At 46.0% G+C, this 12730-nt stretch overlaps 1 protein-coding gene across 1 annotated transcript in view; it reads right to left on the bottom strand.

The window, feature by feature from the left end:
• LOC138246014 (unconventional myosin-XVB-like) overlaps window positions 1–12730 on the bottom strand; it is a 794810-nt gene that overhangs the window by 555422 nt on the left and 226658 nt on the right. The window contains exons 7-8 of the mRNA XM_069200161.1: window positions 11297–11475; window positions 11075–11147 (exon numbers count right to left, since the gene is read on the bottom strand). Coding sequence (XP_069056262.1) covers window positions 11075–11147; window positions 11297–11475 — 252 coding nt within the window. The remainder of the gene's footprint in view (window positions 1–11074; window positions 11148–11296; window positions 11476–12730) is intronic.

Genomic DNA, 12730 nt, shown 5'->3' with positions numbered 1-12730 from the left:
ATCATGCAATAACACAGTTAAAACACCACAAAAATACACCACAAAGGTTTAGAAAATATAAGATGTTTATCTGATTAATTTAAGTTCAAAACAATCAAGATTTGATAAGAACAAGTTGAAATATCATTTTTGCAATGATAAGAAGAGTCTTAAGTTCTTAAAAATCAACAATTGTCTCTTGTGTGCACAAAGTACCTGATTTGTGTCAAAATTACACGCACGAAGACCACAGAGGAGGCGATACGTGGAAAAAGGAAGGTGTGCAGTGGATTTCCTGATGCACACAGACAATGCGTTGATTCTTCCCACGCTGCAAGGGCTTTGCGTCAATTTCCGGCGTGCAGTCTTGGATCCTCACTGCGACGCGGGGTCTTTTGATGCCCTGGGACGATGTGTGGAAATCCTGGGTGTGCGGAGCGAAGTCACAGGTGCCGCGTCAATACGGTGTGGCGATGCATTGGAGTTTCTGTCGCACTGCAGGCGCTGCGTCGATTCCTCACATAGGAAGTCGAGCTGCGTCATTCCAGCTCGGCGATGCATCGATCCAGTATGGCTGTGCGTCAAAGTTACGCAGGCGCTGCGTCGATCTCCACTCGGGGAGCCGGGATGCTTTGTTCCGGTTGGGCAATGCAGAGATTTTCTCACCACGGGGTAGGCTGTGCGTCGATTCCAGCTGTGCATCGATTTTCGCCGCACAAGAAGTTTCCTTGAAGAGGAGAAGTCTTTATGGCCCTGAGACTTCAGGAACAGGAGGCAAGCTCAATTCAAGCCCTTGGAGAGCACTTCTCAGCAGAGTGGGAGGCCAACAATGCAGCAGGGCAACAGCAAGGCAGCAGCCCTACACAGCAAAGCAGTCCAGGTGAGTCATTTGGGCAGCCAGGCCGCTCCTCTTGACAGGTTGCAGGATCTGGTTCAGAGTGTCTGTCCCAGGAAGTGTCTGAGCTGGTGGGTTCAGGGAACCAGTTTATATACCGAAAAATACCTTTGAAGTGGGGGAGACTTTAAAGAGTGGTTTTGACGTGCACAAGGTCCCCTTTCAGTCCATTGTGCGAGGGCATGCCACCAGCATTTGAAATGTAAGTGTCAAGCCCCTCGACCATTCCAGCCCAGGAATACCCATTCAGTATGCAGATGAGTGCAGGTGTGACTGAGTATCCTGTGTTTGTGGTTGTCTCGGTGAAATGCACAAGGGAGCTGTCAACCAGCCTAACCCAGACGTGGACTGGAGACAGGCTGGAAGGCACAGATGGATTTTAAGTGCAGAGAAATGCTCACTTTCTGAAAGTGGCATTTCTTAAATAGTAATGTAAAATCCAACCTCGCCAATAAGCAGGATTGTCTATTACCATTCTGGCCATACCAAACATGACCTGTTTACCCCTTTCTGATCAGAATCTACCATCAAACAGTATATGAGGGCAGCCCTAATGTTAGCCTATGAAAGGTGCAGGTCTCACAGCAGTGGAAAACGGATTTAGGAGTTTTCCACTACCAGGACATATAAAACACACAGGTCTATGTCCTGCTTTTTACCTACACAGCACCCTGCCCTGTGGGTTACCTAGGGCCTACCTTAAGGGTAACTTATATGTAGAAAAAGGTGAGTTTAGGGCTTGGCAAATACTTTTAAATGCCAAGTCAAAGTGGCCGTAAACTGCACACACAGGCCTTGTAATGGCAAGCCTGTGACATGGTGAGGGGCTCAATCAGTGCTGCAGGTTCACTAGTAGCATTTATTTACAGGCTCTGAGCACATGTAGTGTACTTTACTAGGGACTTATAGATAAATTAAATATAATTGGGTATGAGCCAATGTTACCATGTTTAAGAAAGAGGGCATATGCACTTTAGCACTGGTTAGCAGTAGTAAAGTGCGCAGAGTCCTAAAACCAGAAAAAGCAGTGTCAGAAATGTGGAGGGAGGCAGGCAAAAAGTTGGGGGATGACCACCCTAAGGATGTCCGGTCTAACAGGGCCTTTCTCCTTTTTTACGCGTTTTTGTATTTCAAACCGCTTCCATACATGTAACTGGGTGCCCTTTCACAGTGTTATAATTTTTATTGCACGTTTTAATCTAAACTCTATTGTACGGTGTGCTTTGCTATTATTTCTCGCTTTCTGTTATAATAGCTGTGATCCCTATCACGCTTTCGGGGGCCGATGCCCTCGGAACATCAGCGACCTGTTGCTCTGAGTGACCCGCAGCTTCATCGAGACTGTTGGAGTGCCTCGGGCATTTTCCCTTCCCTGATGCGACGGCCCCTAGGGAGCGCACCACTTTTGAAGTACACCGCTCTTGACAGGGGCTATCAGTCAACTGCGGGGTTATTCGAGGACTGTCTAAGGGCGTGGGAGGCACGCAGCTCCAAGAAACAAGATGCGCGCTCTTCTCACATTCCATACATTCCCTGAATTCCTGGGCTGACGCATCGCTGCTGATTCCTTCCATTTTCAGCAGCAATCATGTGCCAGCCCACAGAATTGACCTCCTTTCTTCTCTAAGCCCATTACACGCTTCAGATAAGCCGTTTTCCTCTGCGGAGCTCGTGTTTTCTCTGCCCATTTTTAGTTAGAGGGCAGCTGTTAATTTTTTTTCCCCTTTTCTTGCCAATAATCCTTAGTAAAGCCAAGAGTTGTTTTGCCAGTGTTACTTGTCTGGCACATAACAAATAAGCATTGGCTTAGGTAAATCTGGTTGTTGAGCCAGGTCTGTCAAGGGGTTTCTTTCTTCCTCCTTGTCTGTGTTACGCTACACCTAACATGGCCAATCAGACTAATACAAGTTGGGAGTCAGTGGAAGTGACCCATTCCCTTTGACCTAATAATGAGGGATTGGTGGATGTAATTGATGCATCCTTAGAGCAGGTGGTTGCTAAAACTTTACAACCCCTGAGTCAGCAACTGCTAGAGCTGGCAGTCCAAAGTTCCTTTACACCCCAGGCTAGGGAAGGGCCAAGGCCGCTGCCGCCTCTCAATGCGCAGGGGCCTTCGAACTCAGCTATACCCTATGACGTTAAACCACTAATTTCCTCTCCTGACACTTTCGAGCGCTTAAACCTGACCTTTCTGAAAAGACACCTGGATGCCTAAGAACTGCAAGCAGCTACCCAGCCTGTATTTACCCTTGAAGACAATTCCTCTGTGGACTGGGTTCCCACAGAAAGCGTGGCACAGTTTGTTGCCAGCTGGATAGGCAAGCTCACAGACCAAGATGTGTGGGGCCGCCTGAGGGTGAAATACCCACGACCCACTCTGGCCAATAAAGTCACCTCCACACCGGAGATTGATTCCAAGATGACGACCTTTATCGGCACATTCATTAAAGACCCTAAAAAAGGTCTTGATCGATCCCGGAGGGCTTGCCAAGATAATGTCTTGGATGTCCTGGGACCTCCAACAAAGATCCTGGATATGGCGGAAGATGCCATTGAGTCAGGTAACCTCCTCGACCCCACAGTCCTATTCCGGATGAGCCCAGCATGTCTTGTGTTTTCTGGGCAATGTGAACTGCGCCCTCTCCACGGAGAGGAGACGCACTCTTTCGATTAAAATTGAACCCCGGCCTCTACGGAGGCGGATCCTGTCACAAAAGGGGGTCTCTTTGGGGATCCCTTCATTAAGAAGCTTCCCTGCTGTGTCAATACCTTTTCCTCTCTCAATAAGGCACAGCAATCTATTAAAAAAGATTTTTGGGCTCCTCCGGCCACTCCCTTACAAACCACCACAAGACACAAACAAAGCGATCCATGCATTGGCAGGATCAGAAGTGCTTCAGAGGTTTCTACCCCTCACGAGGAAGCGGCAGAGGACGTGCCAACAGACGGCAATATCGTGGAGCAAGCAACACATCAGCCGGTGCCTCTGGTAAGCTGTACCCCTTCTTTCCCTTGCGTGGGTGGGAGGTACCTCAGTGGCTCACCCAAAAGTGGACATCCATCACAGGGGATGCTTGGTTCCTCCAAACTGTTCAAGGTTTTCACATACAACTTTACGGGAATCCAGTCCAACAGGTTTTCAAGGGAAGATTCACTGGTAGTGGATCACAAGGTGGCTGAGCTTCTCAGGAAAGGTGCAACAGCCCACTTGACGTTCCACCCGTGAGGGTTTGTGGGCAACATTTTTCTTGTTGAGAAAAAGGTCAAAGACTTCCGACCTATTATCAACCTGAAGTCTTTCAACAAGTGGGTGGTGTATCACCATTTCAAAATAGAGGATATTCACCTCCTCAGGGACATTCTTCTCCTCAACAACTGGTTAGTGAGACTCCACCTAAAGGATGCCTATCTTACCATGCCCATCTTCCTGCCTCACAGACAGTTCCTTCAATTCGAATGGGGTGGTCCGGTTTACAAATTCACATGCCTTCCCTTCGGATTATCCTTAGCACCTTGGTGTTTCACCAAGGTGATGAAACCAGTTATGGAATAGCTGTGGGCCAGGGGAGTCAGACGCATTGTCTATTTAGATGATATTCTTCTTATACACCAGAACAGGGAGACCCTCCTCCAACAAGTAGATGTGACCAAATCCTTCCTAAAAGACCTGGGTTTCCTCCTGAACTGTCAAAAGTTGGAGTTCACCCTGGCCCAACAAATGCTTTTTCTGGGATTTGAGATAGACAGGGTACAACAGTTCCTTCGTCTTCCCCAGAAGAAAATGGTGTTGATTCGCAGGGAGCTACGGAGAACACTGGAGAGAGAGAAAATGTCTTTACACCACCTTGCCAAGATAGCGGGCCTCCTGTCGTTGTCCATTCAAGCGATTTTTCCCAGGCCCCTACACTATCAGGCACTCCAGCGCCTCAGACAGGGCTACATCTCAGACGAGACCTAACGTACACCAAGGAGTTATCCCTCTGCCAGAACTCTCGCACAAAGCTTAATTAGTGGCTCGATCACATGCATGCCTGGAATGGCAGAGCAATTTTCAGGTCTGTTCTGGATCTAGTCATAGAGTTCGATGCCAGTCAGCAGGGATAGGGTGCTCGCTGTGGAGATATTACCAAACGAGGTCAGTGGTCAGAACAAGAACAGTCTCTCCATATCAACTGTTTGGAGCTCCTGACAGGCTGTTTTGCCATTCAGAGCCTAGCAACCAACAGAGTGTCATGTTCCATCCTTCTGAAGATGGACGTCTCTGCAGTAAGATATATCAATTGTCTGGTGGCACGCAATCCAAGGTTCTGATATACTGTTACTGTCGCCAACACAACCTGTCGGTGACGGCGAAATATCTTCCAAGGAGTCTGAATCAGATTGCAGATTGGCAATCTTGTCATCTAAAAGACTACAGCAACTGGCAGTTGGATCCAGTCCTCTTTCAACAGATCTTGGCCCGGAGGGGCCCTTGTCAAGTGGAGCTGTTTGCGTCCTACCTCAACCACCAACTACCCTGATTTTTTAGTTGGCAGCCAGACCCTCTGGCGGAGATGACCAATGCTTTTCTACAGAATTGGTCCCAGTTTCGGGGTTATGCATTTCCCCCCTTTTCAGTGATAACTAGACTGTTGACCTTGGTCAGGCTGCAGAAAGCGGAGAGGATCCTTGTGACACTGCTCTGGAGATCTTAAGCCTGGTTTCCAGTTCTTCTGGAACTCTCCAAGGCTTCTCCAATCCGACTAACCCAAACCACACAGATGCGGAGGGATCCACACGGCAGCTCACAATCGATGGTTCAGGAAGGCAATCTCACTCAGATGATGTGTAGGATTACAGGGGACACTGGGAAATCCCAGGCCTTTTGGCACATGCTGCATCCCTTATCAAAGGAGCATAGTCCGACTCTACAGTCAAGCGATATGGCTCTGCCTGGTGTAGATGTGTATGTTTGTGTTTGCGACAGGATTTGGATCCCGTGGGGGCAGATGTAGTTTAGGTGGTCAATTTCCTGTCTGGATTGGCGGACAAAGGTGTGGCATATGGTACAATAAACGCATGCAGATCTGCTATTTCTGTGGGCAACGTTCCCCTTCATGATGTCCTAATAGGGTAACACCCTTTGGTGTGCATTCTTCTCGGAGACAATCGGTGATTGATCCCTCCGGAGCTGCGATACTCCACACTCTGGAACGTTAATATAGTGTTACAAACCCTCCAGTCTTGGCAAAACAATCAGTACCTCTTTCATAAGGAAATTTCTGGTACGTTGGCTATTTTATTATGTCTAATCTCTTGCAAAAGTGTGTCATGTTCGTGCCTTGGCTATCCCGGCACATATGTTCACTCCGGAAGGAGTTTCCTTTACAATCTCAAGGCAAACCAAATCCAATACCAGGGTGGTCCATTACCCCTCTTTTCCTCACCATCCTAAGTTACGTGTGGTCCGTTGTTTGAGAGCATATGAGACCATGATCGAAGAGTATTGCATGGCTAGGACAGCTCAATTGTTCATCTCTCTCAAGCAAACCTTTAAACCTGTGTCATCTTCAACCATCGCGCATTGGGTTCGATAGGTTCCTCCAAGAATCCGGGATTGATACATCTTCTTTTGACACTCACTCTATTAGGGGTGCCATGGCTTTCAGCGTTTTTTTTCTCTGGGAGGTAAATTAGAAGATATTCTCAGAGCAGCTGATTGGTCATCGGAATAGACCTTTAAAACTTTCTATTTCAAGCCAATTACCAGCATAGCTCCTCTTGTCATAAATCAGCTTTATACTAGCATAATCCGAGCCTCCAGTCGTGACACAGAATGTAAAATTTCTTAGTTATCATGAAGGAAAGTTTAAATTCTATTAAGGACATGGAGGCGAGGATTATCCCTCCAGAACATTTGTCTATACTTGTTCACCCTCCCAGTAGTTTGGCAGTTCAGCGTGAGGCTCAGTATACACTGTTTGATGTTCTATGGTGTCAATGTATGCTGTGTATGACACAGTGTTTTCTTTTCTTGATGGTACAGTTAATTACCTTTTTTCTCTGCTCCTCTTCGATTCTGTTCGATTGCTAGTGATTCATGACTTCAGGTTATGGGTTCCAGAGTCAAGCATAATCCTCGCCTCCGTGTCCTTAATAGAATTGAAACTTTCCTTCATGATAACTAGGAAATTTAACATTCTTGGAGCTTTTCTTTTCTTTCTTTTTCTGGCAGTTTGCACTTTTCTTGATCCCTGCACTTTAATAATACTTTTTTAGTTGTCGGAATATAGTAGGAGTAAGCAGTGTTATGCACTCAGGTCTGTTTAATAATGAGGAGTGTTACGTTTACATTTAATGTATTAAAGAGATAATATTTATTATGTTTTATTTTAAGTGAGTAGCTTCAGCTGATTTGAAAGATTAGGTAAAAAATAATTTAATTGAATTTTTAGATTAAAGTGTTTGGTTGGCATGATGTAATTATGACCTTAAGAAATGAATGGTTTAGTGGCTATATTGATATGTGAAATATATATATATATAGATATTGTGTGTTTTTGAAATTTAAGAACGCAAACCAAATGTAGATTTTCTTGCACATTTTCATATTATGCCAGTGGGGGCCTTCTTGAAGAGTTGATTAATTCATGTATTTGACTGATACGAGTTATTCTATATTGTTATTGTCTTAAGTAGCTAAACAATATATTTTACTCTACTCTACTCTTCATCAAAAGCTGTGAACCCCAACTATTTCAAGTACCTGAAAACTAAGAGAGAGTGTTCGTTTTCTAGTCATAGACTAGACCGATCCAAGCCTCAACCAAAGACTTCTGTTTAAGGCGTTTGTTGAAAAAATGTCAGCTTGCAGCAAGCAGCACTTGATGGCTTCTGGAAGACATGCAAATAGTAGATTGGATTGGGTACTAAATAAAATCTGCTTTGCTCTGAATACACGAGGCAAACTTTCCTAACAGCACTTCAAAAGACGCCTCTGAAAGAATCGCAGGTGCCTTACCGCTGCTGATGGACAGTGTGTGTGTGAACGCTTGGCAAAGGGAACCGAGCTGGTGCTTCATGTGAGGCTGTGTGGCCTCCGGACATGGTTCTGGCGTCGCACTGCTACCAGGCGGAGGTAGAGGCAAGGATGCACACCTTCCCTTCTCACGCGCACAGCAGCGGTGCACTCAGTGACCAGTATGCACACTGACTGAATCCCACACCTGGAACTAACACTGCTTTCCCGTCTGAGGTATTCAAAGTATGTCTGCGGATCAGGAATGAATGTGACGGGGAGTAAGCAAGGGCAGTTCGAGGATAAAACACTGCTAAAACCGCTGTTGACATATTTTGTGGCTTAACGGTTACAATTTTGAATTGCGGCACGGCACACCCAGCCTTTCACCCTTCTAATGTTGGTGAATTGAACATTATTACACTTGGCAATTGTACCCCGAGTTCTTCACAGTGCTACGAAATGGCAAAACTGTAGGAGTTTATGCGGAATAAAAAATAATTTAAAAACTGCGACTACCACAAAGATGCTCTGTTGGCACGCTGGTGCCTTCGAAAACTGCAGGGCATCTTTTTCACTACGGCGCTGGAATGTTCTGTTTATGGGCGCACTTATTCAGAGATCCGTGACATGCCTCGACCTTCAAGCCATCTTGTGAAAGGGGCACAACTCTATTAGGCACTGTTGTTCCAAGCTGAGAATCGACACAACGCCATAAACCATGGGTGTAAATATGGCAAGGGCATGTACGTGTACCCTCACCACTAAGATAACGAAAAGTGTGGTCATGCATGCTTTTTGACGTCATGACTGTTCACCAGCTATGTGTCCCAATGTGTGTATTACAATGATGACATAGGGGGTCATTACAACCTCGGCGGTCTTGCAAGAAGACAGCCGAGGCTGCGGAAGACAGAATACCGCCATTGCCAGCGGTATTCCTGGCTCCCTATTATGACATTTCCGCTGGGCCAGCGGACGGTAACAGTGTTACCATCCGCTGACCCAGCGGAAATGTCACATCAACATTGCTGCCGGCTCGTAATAGAGCCGGCGGCAATGCTGATGTGCAGCGGGTGCAGTAGCACCCGCCGCGCATTTCACTGCCCTAAATTCGGGCAGTGAAATGCGCGACGGGGCTATGCCTGGGGGCCCCTGCACTGCCCATGCCAACTGCATGGGCAGTGCAGAGGCCCCCAAGGGCACCCCAAGTGCCCTTACCGCCATCCTTTCCATGGCGGTGTCTACTGCCACGGACAGGCTGGCGGTCGGGGACTCATAATCCCCAGGGCAGTGGTGCTTGCACCGCTGCCCTGGGGATTATGACCGCCAGGCGGAAACCTGGAGATAAATTGGAGGGGCCGGCGGTATGGCCGTGGCTTTTGCGCCACGGTCATAATTGCTGGTGGAACACCGCCAGCCTGTTGGCGGTGTTACCGCCACCTTACCGCCGGCTGCCAGGGTTGTAATGACCCCCATATTGTTTATCAGGATGTAAAGTTGGTATTTACTCCACAAGTTTAAAGCATAATGTTATACTCAGATGACTGAAAATGCGAGAAAAACATTGTAAAACCACAGTGAATGCCAAACTGTTTCCTGGAGCTGACGACAGGAGCTGATTATATGGTCCACTATATGATACGGTTTTACTAACGAGACTGGTCCCCAGTGGTATAACTGAATTTTAAACCATATTTCGTACGGTACATTTAATTGAACTTAGCTCCCATTTCTGTCTGGGATATTTTGTTCACTGGAACGTAAAAAACGCAATCGCCCCTTAAGAGGGGTGCCATTGCCCAGGAGGCACAGGACAGGCTCCTTTTTTTTATCTGTTGTAGTTCTTCAAAGTCCTTTATCACCATCATTGATAGGTATGCTGATGTCATAGGCCTGGATCTGGGGGGATCTAAATGAGGACTTTCTTAAGGGTCTCTGGCAAGAGTGGTGCCTGCAGTCTCTTGGCCCCTGCCATTGTCCCTTGTGTACAATGTAACCTGAATGCACTAGTTACATGGCATCGTGCCTGCTAATTATCAGATTAGAAATGTCAAAGTCTATTTTCTACAACATCCCTTGTTCACATGCATACACAAGTGTTGAAATGTTGGTTGTACAAGGTATGAGGCATCTTGGGGTGCATAATTTTCTACTCCAGGCGCCAAGCCATTTGCTTTCTTTCACCAATGATACTTTTAGGAAATAGACTATGCTGTATCATCATCCCCTCCCAGTGGTCACATAAAGCGCCTGGAGTGCGAGTACTTCTGATATTCTGGAATTCACCCGCTGCACCCATGTATCTTGATTCAAGTCTACAGGAACATCAGTGGTACAAAGAGACATCCTCAGCTAGTTCGATAATATTTTCAAGGAAATCACAGCTATTGATGTGAAAGTTGAAGTAGATTCTAGGGTTTCAAAAAAAACAAACTCCTCTCAGCTTCTTTCCATGGCTAGGAAATGGTATTCCTGGCTACAGAAGTGCATACCAGAAAGGTTCAGAATGTCTACGTCAGTGGGAGGGGATGTCCTGCTGTCTTATCAAGCACCACTTCTGGCAATAACATAAACGTATCTACTTAAAGCATGCTTGACACTTCTACAGTGCCCTTTGCCAGCTCATCAACCATTAATGTGTAAGTGTACATTAGGGTTACAAAACAGGGTGGAAACGCCACGCTGGACAATGGAGAGATTACTTCTTCGTTAAATGTTTTGATATCAAAGTCTTCCACCGGTGTGGTTCTTCATGTTGATATAATATCTCATTTTTTTACATTATGAGGTGAAAGGTGTCGTAATGGGATTAAGCTATGAGGCTAAAGGCATGAGTCAATTTGTCTTTTTCAAAGACAGTGTACCCTATGCCAAATCACCAAATTTGAAAGATGCCAAAGGTAATTCTTTTTAAGACAAGTGTGAGACAGACTGGGAATTCAAACTCGGCAAAGAAGAGTACTCAATTTAGTTTTTTTTCCAAAGAAACCATTTCTAAATCACTAACAGCTTGTAGGTAGTTATAATGTTGTATAAAAAGGCAGATGTAAGAATCTTCCAACGCATGTGAATTTGGACTGGATTCTTGATTCAAGCCTTTGTCTACAAGCTCAGACATGCAAGCCCCATGCAGGCACACAAGTACAGCAGATTGACAGGGACATGGTCAGGCTAGGCACATGTTTAGACTCGCACACTACCTTGATTTGAGGATCCATGAGGCAAACTCTTCACCTGTTGTCCAAGAATCCACCTCAGTTGAGTACACCTCCTCTGTGAAGCACAAGAGGTGAAACGAGAGGGCATTAGTAAGGCAGATGAGGCTCAGAGAGCACTGACTGTGCACCCATGAATGGGGTGTTTATTATGGATGGATGAGCAGGAAGGATGACACCTGACCTGATAAGACTCCTAAAACTCACCGGTAAAAGTGTAGGCCTCCAGCACCATCTTCCCCTTTCTCTCATTGGCCGTCCATTCCAGCAGGGTGGGTGGGTGTTCGCGGCACACATTAGGACCAGCTGCCCCCTGCTGAGCGGACCTCAGGAGCTTGTTCTGGCACATGGCCCGGTATCCCGCCAGCCCGTGGTCAGACACATACCTGTAGACAGAGTCAGAGGTCGAAGGTTAGTGGTGCTGTGTGGTACAATGCGTGGTGCAATGAAAAGCTCAGAGCCTAAGTCAAAGGATGAAGATGCTGAAAAGTTATTCAGTAGTGGGTATAGGTCAAAACCCGGTGCAAGTTTCCATGGAAGGGGGTGGTATCCAGTTCAAATGACAACTGCGGACATTAAAGTAAACAATCAAGCTAAGTTGTTATGGCGGAAACAATCTTTCAAGATGGAAGGTAGATAGTGGTCCCCACTAAGTATTGCAGGAGTGTATAACGATGACGGTTCCTAAAGAAATCCTATTCCGTCATACCAGCACCTCAGTCATAAAGCCATGCTAATGGACGCTTGATAACTACAGAAGTATACACATATAAAGCTCTGCTTCAAGGCAGCATTTCTGTTTTTTATAAGCATTGACATTTCGGAGTAAGTGTACTCAAGATAATGAAATAAAACACTTTGGTAACTGGTGAATAAACGCTACGATCATTAAATCACAAGACCTTTAAGAGAGCATGGTCCCTCCAGGTCTCAGACCCGGTAGTAATTAACAGCTAACATTGTAACGGGTCCTATCGTGTCCTATTATTCATGTCCTTAACTTTACAGACAAAAACAATGAACAATTTCTTAGCAGTTATATTTCACGTTTTACTTAATTTTCCATTCCCTAAGAGCCTTTGTTATTTCTTGGATGTGGTTGCTGTTTTTTTTCCCGAAGCACATTACTCTTGTGTAGCACATACGCTGAACTGAGTTGCATCCATGTGATTATAATGGACGATGATTTAGAGCTCTGGAGCTGCGGCTGAAGGCAGTGCAAGTTTCTCACAGTGGCTGTCACTAGGTCAAAAAGGATATACAGAATCAGAATACACGGTCATCCACTCCTTGGCCTCTCTGTAGACAGCTCAAACCAATGATCCCGTATTCCAGTTGCAACTGTGATTCTATGCAAATGTGTGTGAAGGAGATGCACAGTTGTCAAAATATTGACAAGGTGAAAGTAAAGAAAATGCGGAGCTTACAGGTGAGTGGGTGCGTTGTGTGTTTGAGGGGTGGTGAAGTGAAGGAGAGGGAAGGAAGTATATAAAGAGAGGAGTGGAGAGACGTGCTGAAGAGGGAAGAGTCAGGATTGAGATATGCAGGTAGCTGATTTCGGAAAGATGTTAACAGAAAAAGCACAAAAGTGTCTAACAGGAAGAATGAGAGTGAGTGAGACCCTCTGAAGAGGGCCACGCC

The sequence above is a fragment of the Pleurodeles waltl genome, chromosome 7 (assembly GCF_031143425.1).
Source record: "Pleurodeles waltl isolate 20211129_DDA chromosome 7, aPleWal1.hap1.20221129, whole genome shotgun sequence".
Lineage (NCBI taxonomy): Eukaryota > Metazoa > Chordata > Amphibia > Caudata > Salamandridae > Pleurodeles > Pleurodeles waltl.
The sequence above is the reverse complement of the archived record's forward strand: the minus strand, read 5'-3'. Positions and strand labels throughout refer to the sequence as shown.